The sequence below is a fragment of the Marmota monax genome, unplaced genomic scaffold (assembly GCF_021218885.2).
Source record: "Marmota monax isolate L192 unplaced genomic scaffold, Marmota_monax_Labrador192_F-V1.1 WCK01_AAM20220418_F8-fsc00069, whole genome shotgun sequence".
NCBI lineage: Eukaryota > Metazoa > Chordata > Mammalia > Rodentia > Sciuridae > Marmota > Marmota monax.
The window spans coordinates 1,162,415-1,185,519 of record NW_026695243.1 but is presented as its reverse complement, the minus strand read 5'-3'; the positions used below and the strand labels follow the sequence as shown (position 1 = coordinate 1,185,519).

At 39.1% G+C, this 23,105-nt stretch overlaps 2 protein-coding genes across 3 annotated transcripts in view; one reads left to right on the top strand and one right to left on the bottom strand.

Annotated features, from left to right (window-relative positions):
- The window catches only part of Plppr1 (phospholipid phosphatase related 1), a 313,126-nt gene extending 311,564 nt beyond the window's left edge, over positions 1–1,562 (top strand). For both annotated transcript variants that reach the window (XM_046457212.2, XM_058578072.1), the window contains one exon: positions 459–1,562. In XM_046457212.2, the coding sequence (XP_046313168.1) occupies positions 459–491 (33 nt within the window). In that variant the 3' untranslated portion in view covers positions 492–1,562. The remainder of the gene's footprint in view (positions 1–458) is intronic.
- A 10,735-nt stretch (positions 1,563–12,297) lies between these two features.
- On the bottom strand, positions 12,298–22,877 carry LOC124101314 (acyl-coenzyme A amino acid N-acyltransferase 2-like). The gene is given in 4 exon segments (XM_046457211.2): positions 12,298–12,906; positions 15,184–15,386; positions 15,528–15,857; positions 15,860–22,877. Coding segments are annotated over 4 exon segments (1,257 nt in total). The 5' UTR covers positions 15,990–22,877; the 3' UTR covers positions 12,298–12,312.
- Positions 22,878–23,105: the final 228 nt, after the last annotated feature.

Genomic DNA, 23,105 nt, shown 5'->3' with positions numbered 1-23,105 from the left:
TATCACTTTCTCTTAAAAAATTTTTTTTGTAAAGATAACTAAAATTAAACCCCAAATTACCTATCCATTGGAACATATTAAACTTCTATAGAACTCATGACTCAAAGAATAAATTATATGGAAAAATTTAATTGAAAATGTTAGACATTAAAAAAATCATTTAAAAAGTGTGTGGGGTGCAGCTAAAGTTACTTTGAGATCGTTAAGTGTTTATATTAAGAAATAGCTGAGTAAATATGAGAGGATTATATTTTGGTGAAGAAATGATCCTACTTTGGTTGGGGAAAGAAAAAAAAAAATCAGGGAAAATTTAAATGAAGAGGGAATGGAATTTGAGGGGAGGGAACAGCAAACTCAAGAAGACCTGAAAGAAAGGGGGTGGTGAGGGATGGATGCATGCAAATGTGGGGCCCAGTCAACTCAACCCTAAAGTTTTATCTGCTGTGTTTGTTCTGCAGAATCACTCCGCCTCCATGACTGAAGTTACTTGAGCTGACTGATGCCACGCCATCTGTTTTTTTTTTTTTTTTTAACCACCTTCCAATTCAATACGTCAAAACACACAGTTACTGAAGGTCAAACTGTGAAGACAAGTATTATGTTTATCTAGTTAGAGGCTAATGTTTTGTACATTTTTTTGTATGACGAAGTGATGTAGCTTGCCCTGATCTTTTTTTTTTTTCAGCTTTAATATATTTATGCCAGAATTTTAAAACCAACAAAATTTTCTTCTTGTTCAAGTGTGCATTGAAGCATCACATTTATTCAATGGTTGATGTTGTTTTGTGATATTTGTACACAAACCTTCTTTTCTCAGTTTTATAGACACAAAATTAATATAACAATTCACTTTAACCTTTTATTACCACAGTTGCTGCCTCCTTCAGAATTTTTGAATTTTAAATGGAAGTTAAACTTTTGAGTTGCAGGAAGAACCATGTTGGTTAATGATAAATCTGAATCAACTAGGGAAAGAAAATCTTCAAAGAGAACGTTTTGTTCTGATCTGTTAAGTTATTGCATCAAAGGGTAGAGTAATATATTAATGAAGTAGCCTTGTTACACTAACAATTGGCAGAAAATCTTAGATTTGGTGGGTATTGGGTTATGATTATTTCTTAGATAATGGCCTTGCCCACCAAGAAAATGGAATCATATCTTTGGACAGGCAGGCAACAATGCAGCTTTCTCTCCAAAAAGCAGCCAGCACCGACCTCCCCTGTCAACTCAATGGTTTTGTATATCATATTGTATGGACTTTATATGAAAATGAATATTTTACAGTTTGCACAGTGTTATTTTACAGAAAGGATATCAGAGCACCTACAACATAGAGCCCCAAAGCAACAGCTTCACTTTGGGCTTTTTAACTGTTCTAGGATTTTCACTGCATCCCAGTTTTCTAGCATGGTGATAACTAATGTGTCCCTCCTTTGAGAGAAGGAGCTCCTTGTCTGTACTTATCAGAATGTTTTCTTGACACTTCCATGTTGGCTCTTATTAGCATTTTTTGTACATATTTTTTTTCTAAAGAGAAGAAAAAAAAGTTATCACAAAATGTATTCTGGCTTATGTTCTTTCTTTATGCTGCACCCACTGGGCAGAGATATTTGAACAGTTATCATGAAGTGACCTCAACAGAGTTTATGCTTTGCATTTCATGTGAGCTCAGATAAACACAAATAGGGAAATGACCCAGAGGTCATTCCAATAACTGTCTATGCGTGTGTGTGTGTGTGTGTGTGTTTTTTTAGGCAAAATAAAGGAATTTCTTAAATTTTTAAGATACTTGGATGCACTTTCAGGATACCTAGCATGATACCCCCGAGTTGTCAATAAAAAGTTGGACATTCATTTTTAGGAACAAAAGTTACATTTGCTAAAACTTTCCTGAAGCTTCCATTTCATTCTGGCCTAAGCTCTCCTACACACACACTCACACACATCTTCTGAGTGAAATCTGTCTAAAGTGGGGGAGGCGTATATAATGTATAGTTATCCCAGATTCTGAAACACATGCTTTCACATACATGATCTGGTAGTTTCCAAAACAATGAACCCAGAGAAGCTACTAGAATCCAAAACAAGTACTACATGTAACCACCAACATTATAATCCAGGTCAGCCTGACTCCAGTTTCCATTTTTCCACTACATCAAAATGCCTTTGAACCAAGTCCACATCTTTTCACAGGTTTTTCAGTGTGATAGTTCAGAAGATGGTACTGGAGAGAAAAGAAAATCATGAGGAGTCATTTGCAAGATTTGAGCTCTCCAATCTTGTGTAAGCTACCTAAGCATAATATCACCCAATTTCAGAATGAATTTATTTTTCTAAACATAGATTAGGATTTTTTTAAAAACAATAATGGCTCAATTTTACTTCATTGTTCATAAGACATTCTGAAGAATTCTGGCAGACTGTTGTTTTTGCAATACCCATTTCTTATCACAGTGAAAAGTCATTTAAATATTTGGTCATTAAATCATATTTCCAAGAAAAAAAGTTCATTCCATAAAGTGAGTCTCATTATCCTTCCACCTGTACTTCCATGAAAGACCTATCCGTAGTGTTTCAAAAGCCCCGGCTGAAAATTCAGTTTTCCTAGCCTTGGACTTTGCAGGTTATCAAGTGCCATGCTGTGAAAACACCCCCAGGGGTTTCTAGGAACCCTCACTCCTAAGATTCCCCCAGTCAGTCCAGTTTCTTTCCCATATTATTCTTTGGCGACCTTGGTGTTGCCTCTGTTTAGCACCAAAATCCTTCACAGTTCTTAGATTTATCTTTATCATCAAATCTGCCATGTGCAATTCATTTTCTTCAGGCTGGGGACCACTCTGCTAGGATCTTCTGTCAAGGGCAAAGCCCTCTGTCCAAATAGGACAGATATTCACTACAGCCTAAAAGAAAATGAATTCTGTGAACGTTTCTTCTTTTTAAGGAATGCCCAGAGAAGCCTGAGAAAGTCTAATTCCCTGTGAAAAGAAATTGGAAAGAAACAAAAGAAAGGCTAATTAAGTGGGTTCACATAAGCAGCCTCACCAGACCGTGAACCCTGTAGATATCTACAACATGTTCCATACCCAGAACAGGGCCTGACACAGAGAAAACACTTCATGAAAATTTGTCCAACCGATGGATGCCAGAATTCTCCTTAACTTGGTTAAAGGGAAATGGACTATGAGTTATTTGTAAAGAGAAACTTAATGGGGCCTGAAGGTAGTAGTAAGATGAACACATTTAGATGCAGGGATGACAATGGTGAAGAAACTGCATTCAGCAGTTATGAACAGATGAACACCCCTTCTGGTAAATTGGAAAGATCTCTCTCTCTCTCTCTCTCTCTCTCTCTCTCTCTCTCTCTCTCTCTCTCTCTCGTTGTGATAGGCAGAAGGGTTGTGGGTAACTCTACTGAAACAGAGAATGCAAACAGCCATCATCCTATACTCAGAAGGAGAAGGGGTAGTTATCATTGGGATGATTTAATGAGTAGAAGAACAATAAGTGACATTTAAGTTTCAAAAAACTTAGCTTGACTCCCTATTATATACAACTACCAGGACCTCAAGGGTGTTGAGTATCTTGGAGGCAGATACATCAAATACCTGATTGCCCAAGTTTAAGTAGGTCACATTGAAGACATGATGTAATTTCTGCTCTGATAAATTCAATTTGAACTAAAACTAGTGTGTCATTTACTTCAGACCCTGTAATTCCACGAAACTTTTGTAATGAACACCAAAACTCTTGTTCACATCCTACCTCTTCATCCAGCATGTCTCAGGATTCATGCCTTCCTTCATAAGTACTTAATAAACATTATGTGCTAAGAACTGAGTGTATGCAACAAAACAAATTAACCTGCTTCCTACCCTCACGAGACTGTTAAGTGCAAGAAAAGGAAGACAACCACAATACATTTGAAATTAGGGCTTTAATAAAATACCTATTTTAGATGGGGAAGATAGGTTTATTAACAGTAAAGGCTTCTGTAAATAAGTAACATTAATGTGGATCTATTTAGAATAAGTAGGAGAGGACTAGACTGACAGCAGGAGGGAAAGCATAATAAGCCAAGAGACTAGCATATACAAAGGCCCTGGAGCAGGAAGAAACTGAAGGCAGGCCAGTGTGGCTGGAAGACTGCGAGTGAATGAAGAAAGGACACTTGACAATGCTGGACACTATGTTGGAGGTTCTGGACATCTTATTATGAACTTTGGAATTTATCCTCCAGTGACAGGAGACCTTTAGTGAGCAAGAGAATGTCACAGTCAGATATGTATTTTTAAAGGGCACTTCTATAAATGTGTGTGGAACAGGTTGAAGAGAATCCCAAGCAGAAAGTGGGTGATCAATTAAGAGGCTATTATGTTGGTCAAAATGTGATTATGACATGGACTAGGGTGGTAATGGTGATAAAGAGAAAGTCAGAAGGATGTGAAAAATTGCTAGGAGATTGACTCATCAGCTTGAGACAGCTGGTGTGTGGAGGGATGGTCATTTCCTCCTCAGAGGACACTTTTCCAAATTGAATTCTCCCAGTTCACAGGTGATGAATGAAAAGCCAGTAAGAAAAAAAGAAATCGGGGGCTGGGGTTGTGGCTCAGCGGTAGAGCACTCGCCTAGCACGTGCGAGGCCCTGGGTTCGATCCTCAGCACCACAGAAAAATAAACAAAATAAAGGTATTGTGTACAACTAAAAAATAAATATGAAAAAATAATAATTTTAAAGAAAAAAGGAATCAAGTTTGGATCTACTCCCTAGTCTGCTGGTCCCATGTGAGGACTCTGGTCACTCTACACACATTCCCAATAGCAGAAACGACTGTCAAGAAAATCAGCTTTCATACTACTCAAAACTGGTGCCTCTGTTCTCACCCTGGCTTGTTCGTTTTGATATCTTGTGTGTCCACATCTGTAACAGGTTATGTTCTATGACCTTTCCATGAAGCCACCTAACTCTGTATAGAAATGGAAGGCAGGTGAGGGGAAGCTCTTTTCCCTCAAAGACTTTCTTTGAGGGAAAAATGTACTAACTTTCCCCAATTAACCTTAATATAACTTCCATCTATTAATTCAACTCAAATACTTTGAAACAGAAAACAGTTCTTTTGGGATAACATTCAATGATACATAAAGTCATTTCTCCAATAAGTCATCCTATAAAGCAATGCTTTAAATTCCCAGTGATGTCCTTCCATATTTCACAATTGGGTAAATCCAGGCTTACTGTAGTCACATTTATTTCTGTACAAAATTGTTATGTCCTCTTCTCATTCACCATCATTATGGTCAACAGTTTCTGCCCCTGTGTGGGCCATCCAGTGTAGTCAGGCATTTCTCATTTCAGTGTTTATTCATTCTATTCTTTAATAGCCATAAGGTTTAAAGTGGAAACAGGTGGGTCCTCTACCCCAGCAGGCTGTGGACCCAATGAGGCCCACATTTAAGGCTCATTAACTAAACAGTACCAGTTGTGAATTACTTCATCATCTGGGGGTTTGAGTTAAGAATGGCAACCTTAGAAATAGATTTATGAACATGTTGTTAAAATCATGCCAAGACTTAACAGTGGATCTGGGAGCTGAGATCCCAGTAAGGCCTTGTAAAGAAGAAAATGAAGGAGATGTGTTTCATTTTGCTGAGATCAAATCCCGGTGGTACTGAGATAGGCAGGATTATGAATCTCAGTACGAGGAACATCATTTGTGGTGTGTTTTTTTTTTTTTAATACAATGACAATATCCTACACAGGAAACTGAAGTCACAAGTGAAAAGAGGAATAATAAAGGATAACCTATCTATAAAACAAGAATCAGCTTTAAGGAAATACCCAATTAGAGATCATAGAATTTAAAAATAATCTTCAAAATAAAATCCAAACCATGATTTTATGAGCTAGGTAGCTAGGTCATAAATGAAGAACAAATTAATGGGCTTAACAACTTAAATTGAGTTCTCTAAGTATGCAAAGGGAAAGTGTACAAAGAAATTAAAATATGAGAAAAATACAATATTCATGAAGGATTCATCCAGAAGCTGCATAAAATCCTCATAAGAGAAGTTTCAGAGGAAAGAACAACAACAACAACAAATAGAAAGAATGAAGAGATCAAATAATAGAAGCAAATGTCCTAAAGCTGAAGATAATCTTAGTTCATTTGCTCTGCTGTTAACAGAATACTTGATATCAATACTGGGATTAAAAAACAGAAAATTTTTTCTCACAGTTTTGAAGGCAGGAGTCCAAGATAAGTCTCCAACAGGCTTGGTATCCATGTAGGCTTCTCTCTGCTTCCAAGATGGTGCTCTATGACTCTGTCCCCTGGAGGAAGGAACGTTGCATCTTCACACAGCAGAAGGGACTGAAGGACTGAAGAACCAAATGCTGCAAGAAGCCTCTTTTATGAGGGCCTTAATCACATTCTCAAAGGAGGACCCCTTATGGTCTAATCACTCTTAAAGGGCCTACTATTAACACTGGCACATTGGCCATTAAGTCAGAACACCTGAATTTTGGAGGACATACAGACAAGTCATAGTGAAGACATTTTTAGTATTAAATGGCCCATAGACCTACACTTGGTCATTTCTTGAGAAAATTTAAGGACACAAAGAACAAAGAGAAAATCGTAAATTTGTAAAATGCTAAGAGAGGTGAGGGGGTGAAGGGAAAGAGAAACAAGAATCAGCTATCTCATTGGCAAGAATGAATGCCAAGATAAAAAAAGACCAAAGGGCTGAAGGGAAATAATTGCTAACATAAAATTCCATACCTATAAAAACTGCAATTGAAGAGTGAATCTTCAGATGTGCTGAAGATTCAGATAAATATGGATCTTTTAAAAGAACTGAGTTTGGGAAAATGGCAAAATGGAAGATAAAGTCAATAATTTTTTAAATGGGCTGTAAGGAAGAGCAAAGAAACTATTAAAACACAGTAAAGATTATGTAATTATTGATCGTCAAAAAGGTAATCTTAAATTTATGTGGTGGTGCCGTGAAGAAGATATGATGCCTGATACCCTTCTTGCTTTTTGAGGCACAAAGGTAAATATACTGATATCTCCTCTAACATTTTATTATGAAAAACTGCCGGCACCCCATAAAAGTAGGGAGAATAGTGTAACAGATCCTACTATATTCTTCATCTAAACTTAGTAGTTATTCACATTTTACAATATTCCTGTATTTTAGTACCCAGATATCATGAATCCTCACTGCTAAATATTTCAATATGCCTCTCTAAATAGTGACATTTTTACATAAACACAATACTACATCACACCTAACAAGATCATAACATTTTTTTAGTGTCATTTAATATCCAGTTCATATTCAAATTACTCTAAGGGGAGGGGGTAGGGGCTGGGAAGATGTTTAACAAAGGGTCCAAAGTTTCAGTTAGAAGGAGAAATAAGTTTCTGAGATCTTTTAGACAACATGGTGACCATAGTCAATAATAGTGAATTTATATTTCAAAATTGCTAAGAGATTTTAAATGTTCTCAATAGAAAAAAGAAACACAAGTATGTGAGGTGAAAGGTATGTTAATTAGTTTGGTATAAGCAGTCCATGTATACATATAGCAAAACATCACATTGTACTCCATAAATGCATGCAATTATTATTTATCAATTAAAAATAAAATTTTAAATATCCCCCAAATTCTTTTTCCAGTTACTTTGTTCAAACCATGGCCACATACAGCATTTGGTTTATCCATTTGTTCATCCATAGCTCTGAATTTAATTTCATTAACCTGACCTGCCACTTCTCTCTCTCTCTCTCTCTCTCGCAATTAACTTGTTGAAGAGACAGGTCACTTGTCCCATAAAATGACCCACTATCTAATTTGATTTGTTTAATTGTAGTTTCACTTAACTTGATCTGATCAGCATACAAACCAAAGCTTCTCCTCAAAAGATAAATAGACAAATATTTGGTGTCTTAGCTTTTTATTGCTTTGACAAAATACTTGAGGAAATAAAGAAGGAACGATTTATTTTGGTTCAAGTTTTCAAAGGTCATTTGGCCATATGGCAATCTGCCATATGCTGCCTTATAGGATATTCTTTCTACCAGCATCCAATAACACCCCAGGCTGGCAACAAAGCCAGCACATGGCCTTTGGGAACATGGTAGATCCAAACCATAACATTCATCAAGCCAGACTAAAAGAAAAGAGAAAGCAAATAAATAACAGGGGCTATGTGAAAAATTATAAGAGAAAAAAGCAAAGAAACTATTAAAACACAGTAAAGATTATGTAATTATTGATTGTCAAAAAGGTAATCTGAAATTTAATCTAGAAAATATAAATGAAATTCTGAAATACTACAAATGATTAGATGTGCTCCAAAAGAAATTTTAGAACTCAAGTTAATCAATATGAGAAATTCAGCTACTAAAAATTAGATTAACAAGCAAAATTAGTTTATTAATGAATGCAATTCACCACCTAACAGATTGAAAGAGGAAAGCATTATGAAATTAATAATGGTTAACTCTGGTATGGATATAGCTGTGTGCTAGGCACTGTTCTATTTAGCCCTACATATATTAACTCATTTAATTTCAACAACTGCTAAAAGGCACTTGATTAAATTCAATATTACTCCTGATTAAAATAGTAGTAAGTAAATGGAATAGAGAGAAAAATTGCACTTTAACATGGTATTTTAAATTTTAAAAATTATCTACTGAATATCTAGAGGAAGCACTGTACTTGATGGTGGTTTTAGAACTTTCATAGCAAGTGTCAGAAACCAACTCGAAATTGTATTCCTACTAGTAACAGGAATTACAGAAAATTTCAGGGAATACATTAAGATTAGCAATGCCTGGATATAAGCCATCCCTAAGTGGGGTGGGAGGGCATGTAGATAAAAATTATTCAATTTGCAAAAGTATCACAATACAAACTGGGATTCAATTTACAAAAATTCAAAGTACATTTAAACTTCTCAGATTCGTGTGTCCTGGTCTTTGATTTTTGTTCAATTTCCATCCAGTTGATTCAATATGGCTGTAAATGTAGAGAAACCAGAAGAATCCCCCGTCCCTGTCTTCTCGCATTCTGTCCCTGGCCTGCCCCCATTCCAGCCTCTTCTCCCCACCCCATCTTCCTGGAGTGTCGCGACCCCTTGCCCGCAAGGAAGACGCAACTCAGGAATCTTCTTTCAGCAGTTTATTCAGGCCTTTGATATTTCTTCTTCTCCCTCTCGGATGCCCCTCCCAGCCTTAATAAAGCATCTCAAGCCCCAATGCGAAGCTGCCACGTGGAGCTTTCTCATAGGGTGGTGAAAAACCATGCGCCAACTCTCTCAAATAAAGAGTTGTTTGTCACAGACCACAGCGGAGCCAGCGCCATCTTGTAATGGCGACCATAGTCTGCACAAACGGCAGAAGCGGCTCACCACAGTTCCCCCTTTCTGTTTTCTTAAAACAATACAGGCGAGAGTAGAGGTCCTATCCCACTGTGCAGAAGTGGCTGCATAGTATGGCTCAGTCCTAAGGAGGGCCCTTCCCCAGATCTGAGGCCATATCAGCCGACGCCTTTTTTCGTGGGGCGGGGCGTGGACGCGTCTAACCCGCATGCAATAGGACATGCTCTCCTTGAGGTCCACGTCAAGGATCATTCAAGTGCAGTGCCTTGCCTCGCATCCTGTATGGTGACGATGGTGGACGAAGGGGGATAGCTGAGGCTGAACTGTGGCTGTTTATAACGACAAACAAGTTGACAGCACCCTGAAAGAAAGGCACGGACTTTAAGGCGATAGAAAAGCACTAGTGTGGAAACCCATCTGCGTGCAATGGCAGTAAGACCGGCAGAGTGCAAGGGCTTTCCAACACTAAGAGAATACCAAGGAAAGTCATGTAGATCCCAGTGCAATGTTATAATAACTTGGGGTGTAACGACCATGTCAAAGGTTTACTGTTTAAGATGCGCAAGCCAGACTTGAGGTGAGTTGCCATTTTCTAAAGCTGCAAGAGCTTGTGTGATCATAGCCTTATCGTGAGCACTGCGGGCCTTAAGGCGACAGAGAAACCACAAACAGAGGAACATACCGAAGCAACACATTGCACCAAAAATGCCCACTCCCACCCATTCCTTAAAAAAGGAAAAGGCAGAGGATAGCCAACTGGTGAATTGACCCAAAGTCACTGGTTCGACACGGGTACTATTCAAAACAGCAATCTGAGTTAGTTGAGACTGGATCAAGTTTTCTGCTTCCATGGACCAGGTTCCGGATAGATACTCTCCGATGATGCGGGAGGCATTTCTGGAATCATTAAATCTGACAGAGGTTATACATAAATGTGCACGTTGATCAATACAACCCAAATGTACTAGGTCAGACAATTCCTCAACTTGAGCTTGAAGCAGATCTATCCTTTGATTAGCAGCTAGAATCCCAGATAAAATGTGTTGATTAATTCTACTTTGAGATTCAAGTATGGTGGATGTTTGTTGAATAACCTGATTAATAGTGGCAGCAGTTTGTACTTGGCTGGCCATGGCTACTCCAGCTGTAACTGCTGCAGCAGCAGACACTGCCACAGCTGTCACTATAGCTGCCGTAATTCCAAAATCTCTACGGGCTCTAATCAGTTCAACAATAGGAAAAGATTCTGGATCTGCAGTAACCGGGATCAGGACAAAGGTTGGAATTTTCATAACCACTGCCGTAGTCCAGGAGCCATTCCAACACTCAGACAAATAACAGGTAATATTAGAACAATTAAGCATCCCCTGTAATGTAACATTAGCCAAAAGAAACAGGAACGGAGATTGGAGACAGACTGCTGTGGAGGGTAATGTAGCATTAGATAATTGTGAATTATTTGCAGAAATTTTAAGCCTCCTACCTCGCTCCGAGTCTTGGGTACTGCCAGAAACATTAAACAGCCAACTTTGGACTCCTAATATTTCCCTGGGGAAACACAAGCGCGGACTAGACTAGCCCAATCTGAGGGAGTCATGCAAAATCTAGTAAGTCCCTCCACCTGAGTGAGAGTGAAAGCGGCATCTATGCCATAAGTGCGGACAGATTCTGCCAAGGTTTTAATTATCTTAAAGTCTAAAGGCTCATGATATCTTCCCCTGTTATTGTCCTGAAAAACTGGATAAGCAAGACCCATCTCAGCGTTAACAGCCCTCCATGTTTGGGCATGGAAAGCTCTCCCCGAAACACCCCCACCATACGGCGGTGGATCCGGGGGATCGCTTTTCTTGAGCCCCTGTTTATTTCTGTTCCCTTCTCCTATAGCTACACTCTCTAGCTGACGAGACAGCCTCCCGAGCTCTTCCTCCTCATCCTCCTCTTCCTCTGACCCACTTTCACATGGGGGTGTGCGCAGCGTACTGAGATCTGGATACAATCGTCTCCTCCCCTGTTTCACGCTCCGCACACTCCTATCCTCCTGAGGCACCTCACTTCCTGCCGTCTCCGATTTCTCCTCATGTAATTGCTCTAGAACTTCCTGTCCTTTAGTAAGTGCTTCCTGACATCTGCCATCTGTAAGGCAACTACGGACCATTTTCCAAAGGGGTATCACCCCACCCTCTAATATGCCCTGCTCAGAAGCAAAGTCAAGATCTTTGCCTAATTTATCCCAACTAGGTACAGTAAGGCTGCCCGAAAATGCAAACCACGGTGCAGCGATATCTATCTTCTGTAAAAATCTCTGTAAAGTACTATGTTTCACTTCCAGGCCCTTGGAACGTAACAGGCCATCTAGGGCCAGGAGAAGCGGACTTGAAGATGCGGCACCCATGACACAACAACAAAAGAAGCACAAAAAACAAAAGCGAAATGACACAACAAAAGAAACACAGAAAACAAAAGCGAAAGTACACAGTGCAGCTGCAATAAAATGTAATGCTCTCTCTTTCTTTACAGAGGAGCTGCCCCGCTTTGGTCACGGATCCCACTTACCTGGGACTAACCGGTGCACCACCCCTGACTGCTGAAAGTTCTGGTTCCCGGGTTTCGGCACCACTTGTCGCGACCCCTTGCCCGCAAGGAAGACGCAACTCAGGAATCTTCTTTCACCAGTTTATTCAGGCCTTTGATATTTCTTCTTCTCTCTCCCAGATGCCCCTCCCAGCCTTAATAAAGCATCTCAAGCCCCAATGCGAAGCTGCCACGTGGAGCTTTCTCATAGGGTGGTGAAAAACCATGCGCCAACTCTCCCAAATAAGGAGTTGTTTGTCACAGACCACAGCGGAGCCAGCGCCATCTTGTAATGGCGACCATAGTCTGCACAAACGGCAGAAGCGGCTCACCACACTGGAGCTTTTACTTAGAGTTTGCTTCTGGTCCCTCTGAAGTGTTGCCTGAAGAATTTCTGTATCTCTCCCCAGGAATGCTCCTGGGCTGCAGCATGGGCAACAGGATTTCCTCCCCAGAGCACAGGACAGGGGAGCCCTGGACTCCAGGATGCAAAGCACAATGGAGCATAGGGCGGCTCTATGAGATGGCCCACCCCAGGGTACACCAGCATCTTTCCACTGCTTCTGCCCTGGCTCTTCAGCTGCTCCATGGCCTGTTCCGCATATGCTCGGCTATCCACGCATTCATCATTCTCTCCTACAATGAAGAGGATGCAACCTTGGACCTTTTCCACAGGAAGCACACTCTGCTGGTTCAGCTCATTCCGGGGGTCTCTGTTCCCATTCCAGAAGCGCACAGCCCCAGAGACATGGGTCTGGATACGCTCCCTATGGAAGTGCAAGGGCATTACAAGAAGATCCCTGTATCTGAGCAGGATATCCAAAACAGTGTTGGACCCACTGATGCAGACGGTGGCCACCACCTGCTTCAGATAGCAGGCCATGGCCAACCCAACCTCTGCACCTTTGGACACGGAGATCACGCCAATTCCTGGCCTTTGGATCTTAAGCACAAAACAAAAGGGAAACCCATTACAACCCATACTCAAGAAGCAGCTGCATGTTGATCAATAAAACAGCCTAATGAAAAGAGTCAAAAAAGGCTGAGTTCTGGCACTCGGGTCTCCCAGCTTCTGGCATGGAGAATGTCTCACCTTCTCTAAGCTTCATGGTCTTGTGGGGGTGACAATTTCACCTGCATTACAGAGTTGTTATGAGGATGGAATGAGACAATAAAAATAAAAACTTCATCAAAGGTCAAGTTCTATAAATGCGCTCAGAGTCCAGCAACACTGAGCCTCAGAACACAGCAGTTAAGCTTTTCAAAGAATTACATCCTTGTCCTCAGCTAGAAAAAGATGCTTGTCAGGTTCTCTCAAATATTCCAAGTGTAATTCCCAGTTAAATAACATGTACATGCTAGGTCCTCGGCTAAGTGCTATGCACATATTGTCTCAGTTGGTCCTTTTTATAGGATAACTGAAATTTGGGAAGTTTAAAAGATTTACCTTTGGCCACAATAGTTTCTAGGGGCAGAGGAGGAAGTTCATCTGCTGAATCTAAATCTGAATCGAATTTTTTTTTACAATTGAATTTCTTCCTCACTGTCACAAATACTTACATCTGAAATTTAAAAAATTAACTTGAAAATATTTTATCTGGGACTTAATTCCTTTAAAGCAATTCTTTTAGAAAATCCAAGTATTCTTGGAAAAAAATCATACACGTTTCACCAAACAATGAAGATAAAGAAGTTGACAATGGTAATCGATCCTCTTTCCCTGAGATGAGTCAAGGCTCTCCAGAGTTAGATCGAAGAGAATGATCAAGTTAGGGAATCAAGCCCCCTTCATGGTTGGGGCAAAGCCATTGTCACACTGACTCTTTCCCGTACTATGTAGTTTGGGCATATTACTTAATCTAAGTATGCTTTCTCATCTGAAAAGTGAGAATGATGTTAATGCAGGTAGAACATCCCTTATCTGAAATGCTAGGGACCAGAAATGTTTCAGAGTTAGGAATATTTGCATAGACTTTACAGGTTTGAGCATCCCTGATTTGAAAATCTAAAATCTGCAATGGTCCTAAATAACTTTTTGAGCATCATGTTGGTGCTCAAAAAGTTTCAAATTTCAGATTTTTGTTATTAAGGATGCTCAAGCTACAGTATTTACATCAGAAGACTATTGCAAGTGTAAGATTGGATAGTGCATATAAAGTATTTAGCATAAAAAATAGCCACTCAATGAATTTTAGCTGCTATTTTGTTCACCACCATTAGGTTGAACCATAAGAAAGAGCTGATATTTTAACATCTTTTACCTACAAAATGATGTTAATATGGTTCAATCTAAAAGAATGTCAACCCTGACACCTGAGCAGGTAGTATCTATTCCTATTCTTTTTAGTCTTAATGAAAATATCAGTCCTTTGGAATCTCCTCAAGACAACTACATCATAATTCAACTGATATTTTATTCCTAGAAAAATCTGGGTTACAAGATGTACTATTCTGGTGCTCAGAACTTAATGTGCCTAAGAATCACCTGAAGATGCTATTAATGTGCAGATGTTGATTCAGAAATAGGGAATGACAGAGTGCATTTCTAAAAGGTGATGTGGAGCCACTGAACCATGGGCCACACTTTCATTAGTACAATGATAGTTCACAAAGAGTTAAAAAATGACACTTCCTTTTCAAATTCCTTTTGCAATCCTGGCTCCTGGCATTGGATATTTACCTTAAATATAGTTCTATACCCCCATCTCTGAAACTAACTAAATTCAGCTAATTAATTGTTGCAGCCAAATCAGTTTTTGCTGGTATTCCTGCTCTAATCATATGCTTCAATTTGAGCATTGAATTTCTACATTGTTCTTAGTCTCAGGACCCTTTAGTTGGACCTACACTAGCATTACCCCATGCAGAGATAATCACTGAAGTTTGAAAACATGTCAAGCCAGAGAATTTATGATTTGAGATTAGTGACTGATAAAACATTAAAGAGCCACTTATGAATAAGTTACAAGCACTTCAAATGTAAGGAGACTTGGCTTTTTCTGCTGAAAAGAATCATAATATATCCATTTATTGATATGCCAGTAAACACTAGTTGCTAATCAACTCAACAATCCTACAAAGTCATTATTATAATCATTATTTAAATGTAAGTTGTGCTGTACCCAAGTCTACACAGACTGATTAAAAAAAAAATAGCAGACCTTGGTGATTATTTCCCCCCTGTAATTTTTCAAGATAAAATGAAAAGTACTTTAAATACCTTGGGATGAGCTAGTAGAAAGTTGGCAGCTTCTTCAAAATATTCCAAGTCCAACTCCAGCAGTTTCTTAGGCAGGTCTTCATAGGCAAAATATGCCAGTGCCAATATTTCGAAGCCATGGGTAGCCAAAAGACTGGCCCAAAATTCAACTAGACCCCCAATGTTCCCAAACAAATCAATGATTCCTGGGAAAGGGCCTTCCCCTGAGAACAACGAAGAGAATGGGATCACAAGTAAAGAGGGTCAAGCAGAACCATGAATATAAAGAGTGAGAAAATTAATTCTATCTAGACACATTTTTCCCCATCAACAATGTTTACTTTATCACCAAAGATTACTCTCACCTGGAGGGAGAAAAAGGGCTCCTCTCACACGACCTTCTCTGATCTGCTTCCGCTGCACCCCAGGGCCCAAGAACCAGTGCTGCACCATCTGGCTGGCCCTGGGCTGAGCTGTGGTTGAATCTTGCAAGCAAACAGAGTCATATAGGTACAGAGTGATCCTAAAGGGATCATTTATCACATCCCTCTTGAGCAGCCTCCGGAAAGCCTTTTCAGGCTTCAGAGACCAGAAGAGGCCCATCGCATGGATCCCTATATAATCACCCCCTAATGCAGGATCTCGCTCCATGGCTACCTCTCCAGCTTCATTAGCCCTATAGAAGGCTTTGGACAGAACAGATTCCCCTTCTCATCCTTCAGGGAGGCCTTGAGGGTCACCATCTGGGATGGGGGAAAGCCTGTCACTTGGATGTGCACTGGCTCATCTGCAAGGCCATTTTGCGGAGTGGCTGTTAGCTGGAACATGGGCAGCAGGCAAGTGGAGGCCAAGTGGAGTTTCTTGCCCTGCAGTGGTAAAGAAGACCAAGCTGGAGATGTAAGTTCCAAGGAAAGGCCAACTCGAGGCTGATGTCAGGTCTGACAAAGTTAAACTTCTAGAGATGTGGTGCAAAATACACAGAACTTTAGGAAGAGGGAGAGGGAAACATTGTTTTATTCTAATTTTACAAATGAAGATGCAGGTTAAGTAACATGCTCTGAAACTCATAAGTAGTTGCTAGAACTGGAAATTCAAGCTAGATCTGACACTACCACCTTCTGCCTTATTTATTGTAATGCCAGTAAATCTTAATTTTGTGGTTTTGAGTAAATTGAGCTTTAATTCATCAGTTGAAATAACATCTGTTCATGTGACCTGTTTCACAAGGTCTTTGTTAGGATGTGAGCAGGGGAGGGTAATTTCTGTTAAAGAGCTTAGAAAAGCGAAAACAGGAAAACACTCAAGCTTTCCAGCCCCATGCCCGTCTGGGGTAGTTACATAAACAGACCACCTATTACGATGGCAGTAGTAGTTTCTTTAGTCTGTAATCCACACCTGCTACTGCTAGATTTCCAGCTTTTTGCAGAATTTCCATTATATGTTCTTTTTAAGGGAAATAAAACTTCACATGCTTTTCTCTGCTTTTATGCCTTTCCAGTAGAGTGATAAATGCCAATGTTGTATTTGGTAAAAGAGACTTCAATATATATTTGATCAGTCATTTCAAACTCTACTCCATTATAAAGAAAATTTTAGTTCTTTCCTCCTTTTATTTTCTGCCTTTCATTTTCCCTCTGTTCTACCTCCCTCCCTCTATATGTCATTTCACAAAGGATTTAAACTTGCTTACAGATAACAGATGAAGAGTAAAATAAACATAAAGTAGAACCTGGGGACATATGAACTAGAATCACAGACACAGATCAAAGAAAACTTGGAACATGAAAAGAAGACCATTTGGTGGACTGTAAGTTTGGCACTAAAGGATGGATAGTTAAAGGAAAAAGGGCAGTCATCCTTCTGTTGTTCTAATTGCTCTCAAAGGAAAAGTTATCTGTTCCTTAGAAGAAAAGAAAAAGTGAGGTCTTTCCAAAAGGGAAATTTCGCCTATCATACTTAAACACATGTGGGCACCATTTTTCAACAATATCTTCAAAGAAATTATAGTAATAGGTGACCCCTCATTAAAGCTTGATTCTCCAAAGGGTCATTGATTTTATTTTAGGTGAAATGCAAACTAAAGGCTTTGAGGTTTAGATTTACAAGCAGAAAAACTTCTACAGAAAATCAACTGACTCTGATAGGGCAGGAATAGAAACAGGAGCCTTGACTTCTAATTTTCTACTGTAGAAAGTGGGTCACTGGAAGTAGGAGATGGTCAAGGGGGAAAAATGCCTTTATGAACCTTAAAAAAGTGATTTTCTGCAAAGGAAACACTCCTTCCACCCGATCCCCTATCAACAACAGTATTACTAACAATTTTACATAAACATAAACTCTTGGTCATTGGAATAATTTTGAATAAATAGAATATTATGAATATTTTACTTCAATATTGTGGAAGTTCTTAAGAGAAGGTGGCATTAATTCAAACTTCTTGGTCTTTCATTCATGTTAGGAAGATGTAAGATATAATATTAAAAAAAAAAAATCTTGAATCCTTAGCAACATTTCAGTGCTTTGTAGGTATTTTCCATTCTGAAATCCCTCCTATAAGCCTCAATATCTGCTGTTTCCTTTTCCCCAAAAACATGAGATCATTAGGAACCCATAATTCATTCACATTCTTTTGGCTATTATTCTTTGCCTCAAAACTTCTGTATAATGTATTGATTCAATATAAATTTGTTTTCATGGTTAATTTAAATTGCTTACCATAACCACTCTTCAGCATCATCCCCTTAAGGCATTATGCTAAAGCACCATGTTCAATTGATAGAGCCCATTCTTAGTTTTGCATCCAAGATGGGGGTCACCCTTGATTAGTGAGCATTGTATCCATGGAGAAGAATATAGTAGGTTGAAAATTTTGTCTTTCCTTTTTGAATTACTTCACATGAATTTTATTTAAGCTCTGGGAAATAAGGAACTAAATAAATTCTATTAATATAATTGAAAAAGGAATATTTGCATTCTTAAAAATGAATTTTTAAGTACTACCACTCAGTTGCATCCTGATACTTATAGTTTGACAGGATAAATAATGGAAAAGAGAAATTAAATTATAGTCCACAAATCCATGTGTGCACAAAATGTAATTTTTTCTGTTTTTCTAGATTCAAAATAACTTCTGTCTTAAGTCCTCATTCCTCTGGGTGACAGATGTAACAACAAAATTTAAAGCAGGGTACCTTGTTTTCCCCAAAGTCCAAGTAATTTTCCTGCAACTTCTCTTCTACAATGCTGAAAGACTTGGTGCTAGGAAACCCTGCTCATGCATCATTATGCCTTCTTCTAAACCTGCTTTATAAGGTACACCAAATTCACATACCTATAGGGGCCAGACTTGTAAAGTAAATCTCTACATCTCTAGCTTCCAGGGACGAATGAAATACAGGACTAGTATGAACTAAAGAGTACCTTCCCAGTCTAAAGGCATTCAAATGAATTGCATTAAAAAAAAAATAGCACTGCAGGGTGTGGTTACGTACCTGTAGTTGAAGCTACTGAGGAGGCTGAGGCAGGAGGATTGTTTGAGTCCAGAAGTTCAAGGAGAGCTTAAGCAACACAGCAAGACCTCAATTTGAAAAAAAAAAAAAAAAACAACCCCACTAACAATAAGGTGTTAACCAAATAATCCACACTTATTTGTGACTTGTGGAATGCATATTGGCCATTAGATTTTCTGTAACTCAAAGGCTGGGAAAAGATGCTTTCGTTTTTCTCTTTTTGACTTGCCAACTTCTTCTGAGGCAAAGGACATTGACTGGCCTCCTTTGGGTGGAAGAACAACAACAAAGAAAAATGGAAATGTCAAAATGTAAGGGTGGGAAGTGGGGGATGAAGACACATCAATTAATATTTCCAATGATTTATGCAAGTTTCCAACATCCAAGGCCCTCAATTCTTCTCCTTGCCTCCTCTCACCATGCTTCATCTATGTGACATTTTCCTACTTTTCTTGTATTCTATTTCTGTGGCCTTCTTCTCAATAGGATTCCAACTAGTTTACATAGGTAGAGATTAATACCTCGGTCTTTCTAACTAACCCCAAATCTATTTAATGGTAAAACCAACCATTTTATTTAAAATGTAACATATAATATTGTAAAAATCTTCTTTATTTGTCTCTCCCTTTTATGCTCCATCCAATAGCCACTAGCTACATGTGGCTAAATTCAATTAATTAAAAATAAATAAAATTTAAAACTTGGTTCCTCACTTATACTAACCACATTTTAAATGTCCAGTAGCTATGTATAGCAAGCATATTGGGCAATATGTATATAGACGACTTCTACCATCAGAGAATGTGCTGTTGGACCAAACTACTATAGATTATAACTGCCTCAAGGGCAAAAATTATACCTTGTTCACGTCTGTATTTCTGCATTCCAGAATAGCACCTTGCATTTAGTGGTCATTAAATATTTGATGAATGAAAGAATGAGTGAGACATGTAAAAGAAAAAATAGAACGAAATTTCTGAGAGTATGAATAAGAAAACACAAAAGCCAAACTGAATTTTTATGAAGACAGGAGACTGTTCAACATCCAATAGAATAGATTTTCTAAAATTTCCCACTTCTTTGCACCACCAGGCGGGACTCTGCCCATGGAAGGGTATCAACACAACAAAGGATCCAAATCAGCAGAGGACAAGCAACAAGAATCTGACTGCCTCGCACAGGATTAACATTGAAGTGATTGGGAAAGAAACCCTCAACAACATGGAAGCAGCCTTATTACAAGCTGAATATAAAAACAAGGGAGTTCAGCTGGTGCCAGACCTGCAGATTCCCAAGATGCAGGGGATCAAGTCTATAATACTGGGAGAATGTGACTTGTTAGGAGGAAGGATAGTTAAGAACTACCAAGCAACACGAGAAGGCAGGAAACAAAGATTAAAAGAGAACAAAAGTTCACCTGTGACAGATAAAATTACTAATCAGGGAAAAGAAATTCTATTCTCTTCAGCAGCTTGATGCTTTTCTTTCTTCATTTGATGTCTGATAAGAACTTGCTGTGTGTTTAATAAATGGCATCATATTGCTACCACGTGGTGGAAGAGCAAAGCAGCTCCCTTTATCCTCTTATAAGGCACTAATCCCATCATTCCCTTTAGAGGCTTTACCCCTCAGTATCATCATCCTGGGGGTCAGGCTTCAACATATGAATTTTAAGGGGATGCCCACTTTCATATCATAGAATTTTTCCCTTGACTTCTCCAAATTTGTGTCCTCACATGCAAAATACATTCATTCCATTCCTGTATCCCCAAAGCTAACTCAAAAGTTCCAGCACCAACTCAAAATCTAAAGTCTCATCTAAATTGGATAGATATAAGACTTAAAAGTATGATTCATCCTGAAGCAAATGCCCCTTCATCATTGGGACTCTGAAGTCAAACTAGTTATGTGTTTCCAATATAATGGTAGAACAGGCACAGGGCAGGGATTTCCTTTCCAAAAGGAAGTAAGAAAGAAGAGATAATAGGTTCCAACTAAACCCCAAATATAATAGGGCAAACATTAAATCTTACAGCTCCAGGATAATCTTGCCTCATTGTTCCACATTCCACACACACTGCCCTCATGGCTTTGCTGAGAGAAACCCACAGAGCAGCTCTACAATACTGGGTCTTTCGACTGTGGCTCTCCCAGACTGGAACTGCTTCTCGATGGCTTACCGGTCTACAGTCATAGAGGTGAGCCCTGTCCCCACAGCTCTGCTAGGCATCACTCTGTATGGTAGCTCTCACCCTTATAGCTCCACTGGACATTGACCTGAGAGCTGTCTGTGATAATTCTGCCCCTGTGGCAGTTCTCTGCCTGGGCTGAGGTTCTCTGGGGCATCCTTTGAAATCCAGGTGCAGGTAACCATGCTGTCAAAGCTCATGTACTCGGCACCTTGATGAAGGTGGTACTTCATGGGCATCAACAATGTTTATCATCTGTGCTTACCAGAGGGGTGACCAACTCAAACCTTAGCCCACTTAAACCACACCTGATTGCTGAGGAGCACTGCACCAGAATAGAGGAAATGGGAGACTTGAGATGTCCTGGCACCAAGGTTCCAGGAATACCTGAGGGCCCTCTTTTGACATCTTCTGTCCCTAGGCCTTAGCATTCTGGACCTGTGATGAGAGGGACAGCATTAATCCATTGTCAGGGTAGATAGCACCTGGTGTCTGCATAACTATACTCTTATGGTTTGGATGTGAGATGACCCCCAAAGCCACGTGTGAGAAAACGCAAGAAGGTTTGGAGGAGAAATGATTGGGTTATAGCCTTAACTTAATCAGTAAATTAATCCTTTATGGGATTAACTGAGTGGTAACTGGAGGCAGGTGGGGTGTGGATGGAAGAAGTGGTTCATTGGGGGCATGATTATGGCGTATATATTTTGTATTTGGAGAGTAGAGTCTCTTTCTGCTTCCTGATTATCATATGAGCTGGTTCCCTCTGCCACACTCTTTTACTGTGATGTTCTGTCTCACTTCGAGCCCTGAGGAATTGAGCCTGCTGCCTATGGATTGAGACCTCTGAAACTGTGAGCCCCTAAATAAACCTTTTCTCCTCTAACAGTTGTTCTGGTTCCATCCTTTTATCACAGCAGCAAAAAAAAAAATTGACTCAATCATATCTCCTTGTCAAACAATTACTTACCACAGCCTGGTGTTTTCTCCTGGGCTGCTTTTTCAGGCTTTAGAACACAGCCACATTGAGGATTTTCCAAATCTTTAAGTTTTGCTTCTCTTCCAATTATAAATTCTACCTTCCATTTATTTATCTCCTCTCACATTTTACTGTAGGCAGTCAAGAAAAACAATGCCACACCCTTAGCACTTTGCTTAGAGATTTCTTCTATCAAATATCTATTTTCATCACTTATAAGTTGAACACAATTCAGCCAAGTTCTTTGCCATTTTAAAACATGGATTGCCTTTCTTCTAGTTTCCAATAACAATATTCCTCATTTCCATGTGAAACCTCATCAGAATGATTTTTATCATCCATATTTCCAATTACGCTCTAACTATGAGTTCTCAGGTAATTTCTAAGATTGAAGCAATCCCTATAGCTCTCTTCTTTGCTGAGCCTTCACCAGAATCACCTGTAAAGTCCCTTTCATGGCATTGTACCTCAAACTATTCCAGCCTTTACCCATTACTTTGTTCCAAAGCTACTTATACATTTTTAGGTATTTGTTCTGATAATGCTCTACTTCTTGGTACTGATGTCTGTCTTAGTCTATTCTTGCTACTATAATAAAATACCTTACGATAGGTAATTTATAAATAATAGAAATATATTGCTCACAGTTCTGGAGATTGGGAGGTGTAAGATCGAGGTGCTGGCAGATTTGGTGACTGATAAGGGGTCATTCATAGATGAATGCATAGACACATTTTGTAGCTGCATCCTCATGTGGTAGAAGAGGCAATACAGCTCCCTTCAACCTCTTTTATAAAGCATTAATCCCACTGTGAGGGCACGACTTAATCACTTCCCCAAATGCCCCATCTCTGAACCTTGGAGGATGGATTTCAACATATGAATTTTAGGGAGACTCCTCAGCAATAGGCATATGTAATGTATAAATCCATTCCCTACATTTGTGGAGCAAAAGTAAAAATGAAGATCTACATACAGTATTTTACCTATTTAACATGAATAAACCAAAAGAACAAACAATTCAGTAAAATATGTTCTATCTTCCTACCTGAAATACACCTTCATAATGACAAAAAAATTATTTGTAAAATTATAATATTTCTATCACCAGAAGTCTTAAAATATCAAAAAATAACTCCATAGTATTATTATAGTACATGTCTAGGTATTCTTTTGACAGGCCAGCAGTGTTTCAAATAAGTAATAAAGACACTCATAATTAATAAATCATTACATATTCATCCTGTGGCATCATTTAGCAAAATC